The following is a 17,286-nucleotide window of genomic DNA, read 5'->3' on the forward strand; positions in this document are numbered from 1 at the left end:
CCAGCGCTGAAGTCGCTCTCTCTCTTTGGAAGGGCTCGCTCATGGCCAGCTGTCCCTGCTGCGGACTTTCAGTGTCAATGTTCCCAAGGGGATTTCCAATGTGATCTAAACTCTCCAGAGGACGTGGGCTAGGGACTCAGTGCTCAGCGCTGGTGTCCACAGCTATTCCGGGGCTCCCATCTGAGGGCTGGGGCTCCTCACTGGTCCCCACCCTGAAAGCAGACTGCCCTGGGAACAGGCGTGCATATCTGTGCACTCCTCACTTTTATGCCTGGAGTTTTACAGAGCATTTTGGAAAAAGGCAGAGGAAAAATTTACAGAGAAATTCAATTTTTGCCCCAAACTCTCAGCTGTTCTTTGTAAGTTCTTGAGGTGTTGTTGAGTGTAGCTAGAGACTCCCATGACTGAGACAAATGCAATAAAAATCTCCGCACTTTCAAGCTGACACAGCCTCCCAAAATCCACATTATAAGAAATATCCACCAACTATGATTGTAGAAAATAAGGTGATTACTTATCTGGGACAAACTCCTATTCCAGGTATGGGAAGACGTGTCTTGGAGTAAACTGGTGGCAAGTGGTAGAGGCTGAGAGCTCCCAGAGGGTCGGACTGGGGCTGCACGCTTCAGGAAGAAGACCTGGCTCCGTGGCAATGACGTCAGAGCAAAGGCCAAATGCTGGAGCTCACCCGCCCTCCCAAGGGTGCTAGAAGAGCCACGGAGACAGAGAAGTCAGAGAAGCGCCATACTGGCTGCTCACTGAGCACTGTCCTGAAGACACCCTCCTGATGTGACTTCCAACAGGACACGGAGCTGGGAGCAGCCCACTCTTGGGGATGCAGTAGCCAAGGAAAAACCAATGACAGAGGACAGCTAGCGGACAGATGCTAATGAGTAGATGTAGCTAGGTGACAGCTCGATGATTGATTGACTGATTGATAGATAGATAGAGTGACCAGAACAAATGAAAGATACTTTTTGAAAGGCAAGGATGCAGAGCATACACCTAACGACCTGGTGAGACTCAACCACACCTCACCTAGAATTGGAAGCACAAGACACTGACTTTGCAGACTCCCTTCGCACCTAAAGCAGAACACACAGTCTAGGCTTTGTCCATTCAACTCTTCACCTGCCTAGAACTTGTAGCACTAGATATGCACAGAGACTCTATCAAGGGGGCTGGCTTCACCATCCACAACAGCAACATGGGTTTCCAGGAGCAGGCGGGAGGTGTGAGCTGTGGCTGTGGCCAGCGTGGCCTTGTGCTTGCACTGAGACCCCTGGCTTCCCTACTGAAATCAGGGCGTCAACCTCAATTAGCATCTTCCGTCGGCATCCCCGATCTTCAGAGAGGAGGCACCCAAAGGCTTTCCTGTCACATCCTCACCTAACTCTACATTTTGACTGGTGCAGAAGATAGATACTGTCTGGGAAAAGTGGATTCTGGAATCCAATGGCAGCTATTTTAATATATAAGACTGTCTTATTGAAAACAGTAGATACCCTCTGGGGCCATCACACAGTACTACTGGCAAATGCATTTTTCTCTCCTAGGCAAAGAATACCACAAAGCAAAGATATTATAAAGATGTTAATTCTCTTGAAGTTATTTTAAGGCTTATTACAATTCCAGTCAAAATAACAATCAGTTTTTAATTAATTCAAATGATATGATTCTGTAATTTCATATAAAAAATAAATAAGAATAGTCAGGAAAATACTGATAAGGCAAAGTAAAAAGAGATACTTGCCCTACCACAGAGTAACCTCATAAATTCCAAATAATTTAAACATCACGGTACGTCACTGATTCATAAAACACAACAGATGGCCCACCAACATACTCAAAACCCCACAAGGACTTTTCCCTCATAAAGGTGGTTTATGAAGTCAGTGAGGTGAAGTCAAACGGAGTAATGAAGAGCTTTGGAAGAACTGGAGACCCATCTTTACAGGTGAGTTGCATCCATGTCTCATTTCAAATCAAAAAGGATGAAATTCCAAATGTTCACCTTTCAAAAGCTAAAAATAAGTAAATATTTTAAATAACCAAATAGAAAAAGAGCACAAATATTATTTAAAGAAAGATGAATTAGAATAAAAAACTGAAAGCCATACAGTAAAAAGTCAATAACAAATTACAGTAAAAGGCCAAAAGTCTTTTCTGAAATCTCTAATACAAATATCAACTTCTGGGAAGTTTCACTAGGGGAAAAAATTGTGTGTGCATGTGTGTGCAATTGTGTATATCAACTGAGAGGAGAGATTTGATCACAGATACAAGGACAAGTAAAATGCTTCAAGCTATTTCATAGCAAAATATAAATTACTAAAATTGATACATGCAGAAAACAGGAAACCTGAAGATTTCAGTAGCCAGTAAGGAGACTGAAGACTAGTTAACAATCTACCAGTTAAGAAGATGTCAGATTCAAATGGGTCTATAATTTCAACATTCCAAGTTACCTACATAGAGAAAGTTCCCCGATTCATTTAATGGAGCTACACAACCTTCAAACTCAAATATAATACAAAAATAAAAACTGCAGCCAGTTTTACTTGTAAGTACAGATTTTAAAAATGCGGTAAGATGGGTCTGAGTCCAGGCTCACACCTGGATAAAGCTCAGTAACAGAGCTCCAGCAAAGCAGCTGCATTTCTGAAATTTCCAGGGAACAGAGAGCAAAGGCCTCTACAGCCACAGCCCCGGACAGGCACAGGCTTCCACCCACCAAGGACCTGCCGCGCATGTGGCTCGACTGTTTTCAGCCCTTTCCTCCTGGGAGGCGTCCCTGTGCCACACACTGGGCATGTTGCCATTGTGACTGGCCTAGGAGCTGGGCTAGATTCACACTGGGACCGACAGGGCCCGTTCTGCCAGCCAAGAGTGAGCACCCAGCTCGGACCAGCCAGAGCCCTTCCCCAGGGAGCCTGTCTGGGTCTGTCTCCAGAGCTGCCCACGGCCGTTCCCTATCACAGGAAGGAAATCCCAGGCTGGGCAAGGCAGAGATGAGAGATGGGGAGACCCCGGCCTGGCTGCCCGGTTGCTGCCTCCGAGGTCCAGCTGAAGACTACCCATCCAGGCTGCTGCACCCTCTGGACCCTGTCCCTTTCCACCCAAGCAAATCTGATTAAGGGGTCTGTCACTTGCAGCCAAGAGTCCTTGCAGCATGTCTGCATCCTTGTCCTGTTTCTCCCCAGAGCACCCAGGCTGCCGTCCAGTGCCCACTCCAGAGACCGTCTCCAGTCCCCCCTGCTTCGGCGCCTTCTCTTCCTGGGCATTTGCTGCGCCCTCTCCATCAGAGCCTCCCGCCAGGCCTCCACGATGATCACACACCCAGAGGCTCCCGCCAGGCCTCCATGATGATCACACACCCAGAGCCTCCCGCCAGGCCTCCATGATGATCGCACACCCAGAGCCTCCCGCCAGGCCTCCATGATGATCGCACACCCAGAGCCTCCCGCCAGGCCTCCAAGATGATCGCACAGCCAGAGCCTCCCGCCAGGCCTCCATGATGATCGCACACTCAGAGCCTCCCGCCAGGCCTCCATGATGATCGCACACCCAGAGCCTCCCGCCAGGCCTCCATGATGATCGCACACCCAGAGCCTCCCGCCAGGCCTCCATGATGATCGTACACCCACAGCCTCCCGCCAGGCCTCCATGATGATCGCACACCCACAGCCTCCCGCCAGGCCTCCATGATGATCGCACACCCACAGCCTCCCGCCAGGCCTCCATGATGATTGCACAGCCAGAGCCTCCCGCCAGGCCTCCATGATGATCGCACACCCACAGCCTCCCGCCAGGCCTCCATGATGATCGCACACCCAGAGCCTCCTGCCAGGCCTCCATGATGATCCCACACCCACAGCCCCCCGCCAGGCCTCCATGATGATCGCACAGCCAGAGCCTCCCGCCAGGCCTCCATGATGATCTCACACTCACAGCCTCCAGCCAGGCCTCCATGATGCTTGCACACTCACAGCCTCCCGCCAGGCCTCCATGATGCTTACACACCCAGAGGCTCCCGCCAGGTCGCCAAGATGATCCCATACCCAGAGCCTCTCGCCAGGCCTCCATGATGATTGCACACTCACAGCCTCCCACCAGGCCTCCATGCTCACACTCTCACCTGCCAGTCTGACACCCCTCATGCAGCCTCACCAACACGAACTGGAACATACTCAAGCTCAAACTCTGCTTTTCTCCTCCAAACTGCTCCTACGCCTGATGTGCCTTTGAGTTCTCATCCCTTCATGGCTCACACCTCCATTGTCCACCTCCAAACTTTACCCCACCGGCCCCCTTCCCTACCTGCCCCGCACACACTGCCTCCAAGCCTCAGCCTCTAACCTGGCCTTCCTGGGGCCACTCCGGCCTCCTCCAACCCATCCACTCCCCTGCAGGGAAGAACAGTCTTTGTAAAATAAAAATCACAGTGCAAGCTTTCCCGCTTAAAGCCCTTCCCTGCGCTCCCACCACCTGGAGTGAAATCCAGCCTCTTTCCCATCTGTAATCTCCCTGTGCTGGGTGCCTTCCACTGACTTCAGTGCTGTCCTCTCCCCCCGCCATCAGGGATGCTGGCTACTTCTGCTCCCTAGAGGAGATGCACAGCTCACCTGCTCGGGGCTGTTTGCTCTCTGGGAGCCTTAATGCCCTTAGCACAGTACTGCTGGCCCACACTGGGGATGGCTGCAGAGTCTATGTTTAGCTGTGTTTGCTGCTCCTGCCCTGGTGAGTCTCCAAGTTCAGCACGTGATGTCTGCCGACTTCACCACTGTGCCTCTGAGGCCTAGTTCTTGCTGGTCACAAAGCTGTGTGGACTTCACAGATGACCATAAAAGAACAAACATTTTAATACAATGAATATTCATGAAATATGGTCTGATTAAATATCTAATAAATTCTTTTTTTTTTTTTTGACACCTAGGCTGCAGGGCAATGGCACGATCTCAGGTCACTGCAACCCCTGTTTCCCAGGTTCAAGCGATGCTCCTGCCTCAGCCTCCCCCAGTAGCTGAGATTACAGACATGCACCACCATGCCCAGCTAATTTTTTTGTATTTTTAACAGAGACAGGATTTCACCATTGTTGTCCAGGCTTGTCTTGAACTCGTGACCTCAAAGGATCCGCCTGCCTTGGCCTCCCAAAGTGCTGGGATTACAGGTGTGAGTCATCACGCCTGGCCTGATAAATTCTTTAGTTGCCCCTAAATATGAAACCTTGAAAAGAATGTCCATCTATGTCAGCTCATTTAAATGCATTATAAAAAGGTTTCATCTTATTGTTTTTCAAAATGGCACATCCTACAGAGGGAACTTTAGGCCAAGCTTCCTTTCCTCCAGAAATTTAACCAATAAATACGGTATCATGACGGTGCACCAGTGGGGCCGACCGCATCTGGGCCTTCCGTAAGTGCCGAGCCGCACTCCGAGGTTTCTGTGTCTGCAGGTTACGATACGCACCCTGCTTGCTGAGATGGCTTCAGAAGAAGACGAAGGATGTCTCGGGACTCTCCTGACCCCATGGCAGCTCACTCCACTTTTCCAGGGCATTTCCTGTTTAGTCATTTCAAGTCTTTGAAGTCACTTTAAGGCTTTTTAAGTCATTTTACATTATTTTAATGTACTCATTTTTTTCTGGGTTCCCTAATGGTTGAAATTAAGAATTCTCTGCCATTAAATTAATTATATACCAAAAACAAGTTACATAAAAACAATCATTTAGGCCACAAGTGGTCCCAATGGATTTCTTTCCAGTTGTAGGAAATTTGATCCATGAAAAGACAGAGAAAAATTTCCCCTTAGACAACTCTACAGCATCATTTTTCAACTTTATAGTCTAGAGTATAAAGAAATACTGACAGCAAATGGCTTCTCTGCAGCTCTCACCCCAGCATCCACGGAGGTCTCTGCACGCAACTGTGCCGCCACCCGTGACGCCCCACTGACCCACCATCAAGCAACGCAGGCACCTCGAGGTCCTTTACGAGTGTTGGCAGAAGAAGAAAAATATTTGGTCTTTGTCCCCAGTCCTAGCACAGAGCTCCTCAAACCTTTGGCATTTCCTGAGTGATGAGAGTGACAGGAATTCCTTTTGTTCTAATGAGGCAGCTCTTGGGGGCCCTAGATGGCTTGAGGAGGGGAGTGGTTGCCAGAAAGATCAAAGCATGATTAGAAAGTTAAAGCTTACAGCTCCACCATCCGTCCTCACACCAATCCTCAGGGAGAGAACCTGGGCTGGAGGTTGAGCCAGCCACAAGTGGCCAATGATTTAATTGGTCTTGCTAACGCAATGAAACCTCAAACCCCCTAAACAGTGGCGTTTTGGGACCCTCCAGGTTGGTGAACAAATCCACGTGTCAGGAGGCTGGTGCTTCCCCAGTGCATGGGGACAGATGTTCCAGCACTTGGGACCCTGCCAGAGACCTCACCTGTGTACTTCCTCATCTGGCTGTTCATTTGTACCCCTGACAATATCCTTTAAAATAAATAGTAAGGGTAGATAAAGTGCTTTCCTGAGTTCTCTGGGTCATTCCAGCGAATTATTGAACCGAGGTGAGGAGTTGCAGGAACCCTGACTTGTAGCCAAGTTGCACAGAAATGTGAGTGCCTGATTCCTGGGTCTGAAATGAGGGCAGCGATGAGGGAGAGTCGGTAGCCTGTGGTCTGACCGTAGCCCCAGCTAATTGGCATTAGAACTGAACTGAATTGTGGGATCCCTACTTGGTGGTGGAGAATTGAGGGATCGGTTGGTGTAAGGAGTAGAAAGCCACTTGCTAGTGCTGGCGGAATGTTGTTAAGTCAGTCGTTTGCACCCACCTTCCATAGTAACCAGGGGCTCCTGTTGAAGCCGGGGTTCACCTACAGTAAAGAAAGACAACGCGCCGCACAGGCACCTGCTCCCACCTGCTTGGTAAGTGAGCCACAAGCTAAGCCAACAGGGCAATGCACCACCCACATCTCAGACCCAGGATGTTCAGGAGCAAGGAGGCCTGGCTCTTGATCCAGCCTCCGCAGGACGGACACAGAAGACAAAGCTCAATCTGTGATCCCACACTTGCTGCCGAAGCAACTGCAGCTAGTGTGAGTCCCTCAGAAATATCAAGAATGGCGACACATTTCTTTGAGCCTTTTTACCACTTAGGGCTCTTATAGTTACAATTGGCAGAAAACGCAACCCAGAACAGCTAAAGCAAAAGGACATTATGAGAGCATATGAGCTCCAAGTCCCGGGCAATAAAATGATGTGGTAGGTTGCATTTCCCAAGTTTGCCAGCCCTAATACATTCCAGCCCACATGCTCATCCTTCAGCCCTGACAGTGACACTTCCCCGTCAAGAAGCGCCTGCCCCTGCATCTGGGGCCTATGAGGCAGAGCCATGTCTGAGACCCGCACCGCCATCCCAGCCGTGCTCTTTGGCCCCCCACAGCCTAGGCAGGAGACACAAGTGAACAGCCTCCGGATGATTCTGGCCTCAGCCTCTGCCAGCTCTGGTGATTCCCAGTGGAGCAGGGCCAGCTGCCCTTTCAAATTCCACAAAGATGGCAGAGTTAGGAGTGAAACGGTTGCTGTTGCTTTAAGGCCTGCATTTTGGGATGACTTGTCAGGCAGCCACAGTGAGTGGGACGGATGATGTTACTAGGGCTCTCCCCTCGGCCTCAGGCGCAGGCCCTGTCTCAGGCTCCTAGCAATGGCACGCAATGGCATTGGCCTCTCATCATCGCCCCGTTCTCCAGCACCTCAGCCACAGTGTGCTGGGCTGATCGTCCCGACATGGGCTCCGTGTCTTCCTCCCATTCTCCCCTAGTGGTCTGTGTGCCTCTCTCAGCACTGAGGTCTTGGGGCACTGCTTCCTGAAAAGTACACAGTGGAGGGGGGTGGTGACCCCGAATCAAAGAGGAGCCATTGTTTCCATCAACACGAGTAGCAAGATCACTGCCTGGTTACTAGAACCTCTCCTGCACCAGCTCTCCCGGCACCCTCCTGACAAGTATTTACGGCTGTCGTGGTTTTCTCAGACTGTCCAGGACTCTCTGGCCTTCAGGGGCCTCAGCTCCTGGCTCTCAGCTCCTGCCACAATCATTGTAACATTCTCAGGGCCGTTGATTAGAAGCGTTCAATATATGAATCTACCCACATGGCATTATCCTAAGGTTGAAGATTTTACTTCGAGGTACAAACCAACAGGAGGGGTTCTTTGAGTTTGCACTGAGGGAGGGAAAGGGGAAGGGGTGACTGAGTGGCTTTAAGTTTTCCTTCAGATATACAGGGTCTGGCTGTTTTGAGAAGTCTAAGGCCCACTTCTGCTCTAACCAAATGAGAGCTGCAAGAAAAGCAGCCTCACTGGCTCTTTCTTTTCTTGTCTTGTCTTTTCTTTCCTTCCTTCCTCCCTTCCTTCCTTAGCAAATGTAACATGTGGATGAGACTAACTTTGAAATTTACATTTAGAAATATTGATCTCACATTCATGATTTTAACCCTCAGGGGGAAAAAAGTATTTGACTCTGGTTCAGAGAGTTTATAGCACTGTGATCAATACCAAGATTAACCTTTGAAAAGGCACCCAATATTACATTAGCATCTGTTTTGACCTTTGAGAAAATATGAATGTCTACCTGGCTACCCTTGAAGCAGGAGACAGAACGAGGGCTTCATAAATCCACAAAGAATGTCATCATGTTTACTGCTAGTCAATGGTAATGATCCCTCTGAACCACACTGAACAAAGCCAGGTCATTTTCAAATATTGCTTCTAATATAGTATTTTCCAGATGGTTTATTCTCTAGATATTTTTTCACTCTTTGATTTAATTTATAAACTCGATGTTTTCAAAGCCTCACAATAATTAGCTATGTTCTAAGAAACCACAAAAGAAAACAAAATGAGGTGATAAAAGCCTTCCTGGAAGCTAAATTCCACAACTAAATTCAACTTAATGTGTCTCTATGTTTAAAGAAATGGTAACAATCTACATTATCAATTAATGAAACACTCTTTAATTGGCTGGTGAACCTTACGTGGGTGGCACTGAAATGGTACGGCCTGGTCCCCACGGGGGAATATCCTGGAGACCGTGTTTCTGCCCCGTGAGGGAATCAGCATTAGCATAATCTCTGGTTGGAAAACCATTTTCTCCAAGGAGCAAAATAAAATCATATCATCCTCAGGAAGTGCAGTGAAAAATACTCCTCGGACATGGCAGAAAGAACAAGTTGTGGGCTGTGGATCAGCAATGCCACCGTCTTGCTTGTGGTGGGCAGGGTAATGACACCCACACAATTCCATGTCTCTTCTACGCACAGTAAACTCCACAGATCAACAAGAAATGCAGATTCAGCCACAAGGATAGCCTGCCTTTCAACATAGCTAGAAGATGGCGAGCACCATAGACTCCACATTACTTGGCGGTAAAGAAGAGAACACCAATTCCCAGCCAAGCTGTCTCTCAGGTCCCTGTCCCACACCCTTGCAGGGAGCCAGAGAAATCCAGAAATGTTTCTTGAGAAAGAGAAGAAAGACATAAAAATGCTAAAATTGAGGAAAATAACAGCCAGAAGTAGGAAGGCAAACCTAAGCATAAAACCACTGGAAAACGACCCTGGTGGACTTGCGTAGAGACTGCAGAGAAAAGACACTGATGTACACTGAGGTCCAGGTGACAGGCAGGCACCAACATCGGCAAGAGAAGACAGCAAATAGGCAGGCAGGCTTGCCCGTTGGAGCCTGGCAGGGGAAGGGGAAAAGCACCGAGGGGGAAATGCAGAATCCTATAAGACAAAAGAAACCAAAAATGGATGGACATCTCCCACTACTTAAAAAAGGAAATCTATTACAGAGACTGCTCCCCACAGCACTGACCAAAGACAAGAAATCTTCTCTAACTAGGAACCCTGGAACTGACTCTGGCTGGCAGCCCTGTCCAGAAAGTACATCAACGAAAGCAGACTGCCCCTGCACCAGGCTTTCCTAATAATAAAACAGAGCATGAGAATCTAAATACTGAAGCCGGTAAAGCGTTCCCCAACAAGCCACATGTAAACTAGGAAATACAAAACTGCGTACAACACTCGGTACTGAATTCCACACCCCCAGATAGGCACTGGCGGTGTGCAAAATCAAGCCGAACCCGAAACCCAAATGCTAAGAGCAGAAAGAGACAGAAACATGAAGAAATAAAACGAGAAGTCAAAGGAAAAAAACAAATCATGTCAGAAATGAAGATTAAATTACAAGGTGTTCAAGGAAGACCATAGTCCAATGGAAAGGTAATAAGGGGCATTAAAGAAAAAAAGCAAACAAGAGACCAAAAACAAACTGAGTAATAAAAGAAGCCAGAAAGAAAGTGGTGGAAATGGACGGACACAGGCCAGTGAGACCCAACATGAAGAGATCCATGAAACAACGAAATGTAACAAATGCTTAAAACTCTGATCCAGGAACCCTTTCAGGACTCAAAGGAAGACATCATGCTACATGTCAAATAGGCCCAGGGGACACCATGGGATACCTGGGAATATCTTAGTAAAACTATTAGACTGAAGATGAATTTGTAAAATCCTCCAAACCTGTAGCAAAATGATCAAGTAACTTCAAAAGTAAGAGAACTGGGCTGCCATCAGACGCCCCACACACATACAGGGAGGCCACGATGGAGTAACACCTTCATGAAACCCAAAGAAGGTATGTGTGAGTCAAGGGTGTGCTAGACAGGAAGCAGAGTGTCTTGTTCAATGTGAAGGATATCGAAGGCAGCCTTAAACCTACAAAAACTCAGGGGTGCTGTACTCAGGAGCTGTTCTTGGGCTCTTAAAGATTAACTTCACCTGTCAAAAGGCAGGATCACTTCAGCAAAAGGGCCAATGGTGAGCATCTAACAGATTTCATCGTGGATCTGAGAGAAACGAGCACAGAACAATGGTGGAAGAACGATGAATGATGCTATAGGTTTTGAAAGTAGAAATACTTCAATTAGTAAGTGGGTGGAGAAAGAAGGGAGGAGAAAAGTACTGTAGAATAAACTTATCAGTGGTCACCTAGGCAAGAGGTAGAAGTCAAAGGATATCATCAAAGATACACAAACTAGGTATAAAAGACCACGTAAGAAAACAGAAGACTAAAGGCACAGGAAAAAGCCTAAGAACAAAGGTAATCGCTAGAGCAATACAAATCTTTCAAACTGCAAGGAGAAATCTTAGAAAATAAAAGAGCAAAAAATATATACATATAGAGAAACAGCACAACTAAAATATACATAAAACTTATAATATGGAAAATGTGTGAATCATATCAATAAATGTGAGTGGGCTAAACTCATTTATTCAAAGAAAACAATACTTTTATTTTGGTTCACAAAGCAAATTCCAACAATATACAGTCTATATGAGACACTCCTAAAACAAAGTGATTTAGAAAGGCTAAAAGCTAAGCAAATGATTTGTGATTTCAATACTGGATAAAGTACAATCAAGCCACAGAGCGTTATGCATGACAGAGGGGATGTTTAACAGTGCTAAAAGCTTCCAACTCACAGTGGAGACAGAACAGTAGTAAATATGTATCCACCAAATAACGCAGTAACCACCTTCCAAAGATAAACAGTAAGAGATTCAAGGACAAATAAAGAGACACACTTGTAACAGGAAATACTTAACATGCCACTTTAAATACACAACAGATTTAGTGGACAAAAACTAAGTAAGGATATAAATGACCTAGCATAATACGGGGTAGATTTTAGAAATATGTTTCTACAGTAACAATACAGAATGCACACATAAAATATGATCAAATTTGGTCACAAAGAAACCAGAAGTAAGTTCCATCAAAATAAAAATTAATAAATAAAAAGATTCTTCAACCTGGAAATTGAAAAAAACTGTTGTTAAACATCCAACTCAGATGAAAGGCAAGCCACAATGAAAATACAGAAACCCTAGAAATAATGGTAATGGAAGCAGTGTTCAGAGGAAAAAGCATCGCCCTAAAAACACTTATGACAAATAAAACAGACACATAAAAATAAATGAAATAAATTTGAAATTTGAAAAAAGAAAGAATGCAAAGTAAGCCAAGAGAAAGCACTAGGAAAGGATTGATAAAGACAAATGCAGCAACTAACAAGGCAGAAAATGGAAAACTAGACCTAAGAAATACAACACTTATTTTTTGAAAAATAAAATAGAACTAGATGGATCACAAGCCACTAATCAAAAACAAATCCACAGAAAAGAAATGACAAGGGGGAAATAACCACCAAAACACACAAAATGTAAAAATAATTACAAGAAAATATTTGCAGACCTCTCGATACCAGTATTTTAGGGTAATTGTAAATTACGTGTCTATTCCAACTTCTGATCCTAGTAAAAGTGCAATCCAGTATATCATCTCTTGTAGCTCCGGTACTGGTGAGGGACGGCCATCCACATCAATATGCCAGAACAGAGAACCCAGGAACAGACCCACAAGGTACACTCGGCTGACGAGTGGCAATTACAAAAGCAACTCAATGGAGGAAGCACAGCCTTGGTACCAAATGCTGCCAGAGTCCCACAGTATTCACAGGCAAGAGAGAGAGAGAACCTTCATCCAAACCTCACACTTTGTATGAAACTTAACTCAAAATGGAACATGAATTCAAATGTAACATGTAAATCAATAAAATCTGGGAGGCAGAAAAAGAGCACAGGAGATAATCTTTGAAAAATATCTAGGGCTAGGCAAAGAGTTCTCCTGTTGTCATGCTTTTGACACCAAAAACACAATACATTTGTTAAAAAATGACACATTGGGCCTCATTAAGATTCAAAACTTTTGCTTTGTAAAAGAACCTGTTAAGTGGATGAAGAGACAAACTGCAGAGTGGGAGAAAGTGTCCTGCTCTATTCATAAGAGTCCCAAACTACAAACAAGGCAGGTGCTCTTCGACAGGTAGATGACTAAATGAACTGTGGCCACCCATACCATGGAACGCAATGAAAAGGAATAAAATACGGGCATGAGAAATAACTTGGGTGAATTGCCAGGAGGTGATGCTGACTGAAAACAGCCCACACAAAAAGGTCACACGTTGTACCATTCCATTTATGTGACATTCTTGTCATGACAAAGTGTTAGGGATGGAGAACAGATTGGGGCAGGGGTAGAGGTGGGAGGGAGGCGGAGCTGGCTGGGAAAGGCCAGCCTACGGGCGCCTCGTGGCAATGGAACTCTTCTGTGCTTGGACTGTATCAGTGGCATCATCCTGGCTGTGATCTTCCTCTGTAGTTTGTCAAGATTTTACCAACAGGGGTTTCTGCACAAAAGGCTCACAGAATGTCTCTCAATTATTTCTTACAACTGCACATGAATCTACAATTATCTTGAAAGAAAAAGGTTTAAAAAATTAATGAAGGCAAAAAGTATAGATAAAATGGAGCTGAAGTTTATCTGTTTCAAATACAGAATATCTAAAATTCCCTTGCAAAAATTAAAATACGAAAATAAGCTAAAAGATAGTCACAACACATATATCAGAACTGATTTCTGTAGATGCAACAGAGCTTCTGAAAAATAGGAAAATTCATCTCTCAAGAGAAAGAGGCAAAGGATATGAATGGAAAGTTTACAAAATAAATGCAAATATTCAATGCTTATACAGAAAGAGTATCATCTCAGTAGAATTAATTAAAACAAAACATGAGTCTATTGTTAGCCAGCCAGATGAACCTTGAGTGTTCAAATGGCAGCGATGAGTTTCAGCAGAAAAATTCAATAAAATGCGTGGAGAGCAATATTTCTGGACGCCAGCTTGTCAATATTTATCTGGATTCTTAAAACATCATTCATTCAGCCAGCGGTTCTATGTCAGAAAATTTATCTTCAAGTATCAGAAATGAAACCAGGTTTTATCTGTAAAGATATTTATCACATCATAACAAGAAACAGCAAGGAACCTCAATGCCTCAGCGTAAAATAAACCGGGATACATCTGCTTGTTGTAGGCGCAGCTATTCTATTTTAGAAGGACAATTAGTGTCCTGGTAAGATGCTCACAATAGAGTATAAAGCATCACAGGTAGGACACAGTGTGATTTAAAAGCTTTGTAAAAAAGAAATATGTAATCTATGGTAGGCAGGAGAAATGTAAGAAAACACACCAAATTACAATCAGTGGCCATTTCTAGGTAGCAAAATTATAGGCTACTTTATATTTTATTCTTTTACATATTTTCCATTAAATACTTAATCTATATCATGAGAGAAATGGTAATTTTTAAAAATATTCTGCACTGTATATCACAGGAAGCCACCTTTTATGAAAGGAAATCTTTGGGTTAGATAAGTCAAATTAGTGCATTTGCAATTGCAAATTAAGCAATTCATGCAAATAAAGGCCCTACCACAATCAGTTAACCATTGCTTGGGAAAAAAAAAACTGCTCTGATTTCTGCACAGTAAGGACCTGGCAAGAAGAATGGTCAGAGCTGGAAGAACTGGAACCAGGCAAAAACAAGGAAAGGACTCTGCTGACCCCCGACACACACTCCCTCCAAGCAGACACATGGGATTCACAAGGCTGGGCTACTGAGCTTTCGGGGAGACCACCGGCAGTCTTGCCCAAGCTTTCTGAGGCCACTGAGTTCCTGACTGCCATGCTAGCCACTCACCATAGTAACTGCACACACGCACACACATGCATGCGTGTGTCACACACTGCACACCAAATGCAAGACCTATGTGAAAAGTTCAGTGCACACACGCTTCACCCACTGGAGCTGCACCTCAGGCACTTTACGTGTCCCAGGTGGAGCAGACACAAACCCTTTCAGTCAGGCAGATGCCGTGGTTACATTCCGAAGGGATGCTCGGGAAATATCAGTCTGGAGTTGCCCTAAAAAACCTTATTTTTAAGACCATACTAACGCCAGGCTTCCCATGCCTACCAGTGAGACCCACTGGTATTGCAAAAGGCCATGAGGTTTTCCTGCTCTCTGAAAGCCAGCCTAGGGGTTGTCAGGAAGTCGAGGGGCCAGTATGGTACACTTGGTCAACCAAAGAAGAGATGGAGGACATGAGAACGACTGCCTTCCCACACTGCGGAAGTGAGGAGCCCGGCCAGAAGGAAGGAGGCAGAGCTGGCAGAGAGGAGGAACTGAGTCTCCCGCTGCCAGTCACTCAGCGCGCTTGTCTCTGACTCCCTCTCTCGGCTGTGCTCTGGGTCTGACCCTCGTCAACCGTGGGGCAAAGATGAGAAGATGCCAGTGTGTGGCACGCCACCCTGCAAAGGCCACTGCTATATTTGCTGTAATAAATGTTGTTCTCGTTAAGACAATTCTTGTTTAGCTGACAGGAGGATTGCTTTTAAGCTCAGCAGAGGCAGATGAGAGTCCAAACAGATAGAAGTTGGTCAGGCATTAAGTTCTGAACCCTGTCCCTTAGCAGCGGGGTCAGCAATGTGCCCAGAGTCCCACCGGGAGATGCACGTTCGGTGTCCCCTGCAGCTCACACCCACATCGCCCAGGAGTGTCACTCAAATGAATGCCTCAACAACATTACCAAGTAATACTAGGTTCTTACAAACTATGGAAATGGCCAATATAAAAAGTCTTGCAAAAGCCAGCGTGCTAGTGTTGAAAGAGCATGCTGTGGGTCCTCACCTGGGCATGACGGCCAGGGTTCTGTTCCCAAGCCTGCCCCAGGTGGCAGTACCTAGCACAGAGATTGCTGCCTCCACTGGCTACAGGGTTCTCCACCACTCAGCCAAAGCTGGGGTTCCAAATCTTTACCCGAGGCTGGTTCTGAGAACCATCATCACCCATACGCCCAGTACGAGTGTACAAAGAACTCCACAGAAACCTTGCTCAACACCAAACGAATGAAGTTCAGTTTAACAGCGCCATGTGACACGGGCTTCCAGCTTCCGTTCTGCCCACTCACCTGTTTGCAATGTGCAGTGTGCCCCTCACACACAGGCGTGCTGGCAGTCAGGGCCCCGGCGTGGACTCAGCTCCTTCTAGAGCAGGCTCTCCTCTGCAGGCACCTACCACACTCCCCCACCGAAGGCCCCGTCTCTGCGCAGTCCTCCTGAGAGGTGCCCACACAAGACAGGGACGCGGCTGCCAGGCCTCCCCCAGCCGACCACCGTAGCTTCAGTCTGCAGCGTCACTAGGCCTTTGCTAGCAGAGACTGTGCAGTCCAGTAGGGGAGGGTCAGACCCGATATGTGCCGCCCTGGTGGACAGTCAGGGCACTAGTTCCATTGGGACTTTCAAGAGGACAGTCACATGGGATACCTGGCAGGCCCACAGCCATTTCCCGACACCCTGCCTCAACCCGAGTCACCCAGAACGTGTGAACCATCCTCTGTGTTATGGAGCTAATTCCAGCAATACACTTTTTTCTTTTTTTTCTTTGAGATGGAGTATCACTCTGTTGCCCGGGCTGGAATGCAGTGGCGTGATCATCTCAGTTCACTGCAACCTCCACCTCCTGGGTTCAAGTGATTCTCCTGCCTCAGCCTCCTGAGTAGCTGGGACTACAGGCGCGTGCCACCACGCCCAGCTAATTTTGGTATTTTCGTAGAGACTGGGTTTCACCATATTGGTCAGGCTGGTCTTGAACTCCTGACCTCGTGATCCGCCCGCCTCAGCCTCTCAAAGTGCTGGGATTACAGGCATGAGCCACTAAGCTGGGCTTTCTTTTTATTTTTATTATTATTATTATTATTATTATTTTTGAGACAGAGTCTCACTCTCTTACCAAGGCTAGAGTGCATTGGTGTGATCTCAGCTCACTGCAACCTCCACCTCCCAGGTTCAAACAATTCTCCTGCCTCAGGCTCCCAAGTAGCTGGGACTACAGGCACCTGCCACCATGACCAGCTAATATTTTGTGTGTATTTTAGTAGAGACAGGGTTTCACCATGTTGCTCAGGCCAGTCTCAAACTCCAGAGCTCAGTGCACCCACCTCAGCCTCCCAAAGTGCTAGGATTACAGGCGTGAGCCACTAGCAATAAATTTTTAATGTGTTTTTTTCTGAGCTAATCTCAACTATACCAGTCTCTCTAATTACTAAAAATATGCTTATCTTAGTGTTTAATGCGCTATTTATTAATTAAGTAAGCTCAGGAACTAGACAGTTTAACAGAAATTTAAAGTCAGTTTAAAAGTACCTGAAAAATTCCACGAAGGAGAAACCATATCCGTGCTGTTCTGCAATGCCTGCGCACACGACGTTTGCCGATGCGCCAATCAGTGTCCCATTACCTAAAGTTGAAATTCAAAAACAAAACCCC

At 46.2% G+C, this 17,286-nt stretch overlaps 1 protein-coding gene across 1 annotated transcript in view; it reads right to left on the reverse strand.

The window, feature by feature from the left end:
* The window catches only part of OCA2 (OCA2 melanosomal transmembrane protein), a 225,315-nt gene that overhangs the window by 31,865 nt on the left and 176,164 nt on the right, over positions 1 to 17,286 (reverse strand). The window contains exon 21 of the mRNA XM_064367820.1: positions 17,164 to 17,257. Coding sequence (XP_064223890.1) covers positions 17,164 to 17,257 — 94 coding nt within the window. The remainder of the gene's footprint in view (positions 1 to 17,163; positions 17,258 to 17,286) is intronic.

Source organism: Aotus nancymaae, unplaced genomic scaffold, assembly GCF_030222135.1.
Source record: "Aotus nancymaae isolate 86718 unplaced genomic scaffold, 86718_ANA_hifiasm-v0.15.2.pri h1tg000075l, whole genome shotgun sequence".
NCBI lineage: Eukaryota > Metazoa > Chordata > Mammalia > Primates > Aotidae > Aotus > Aotus nancymaae.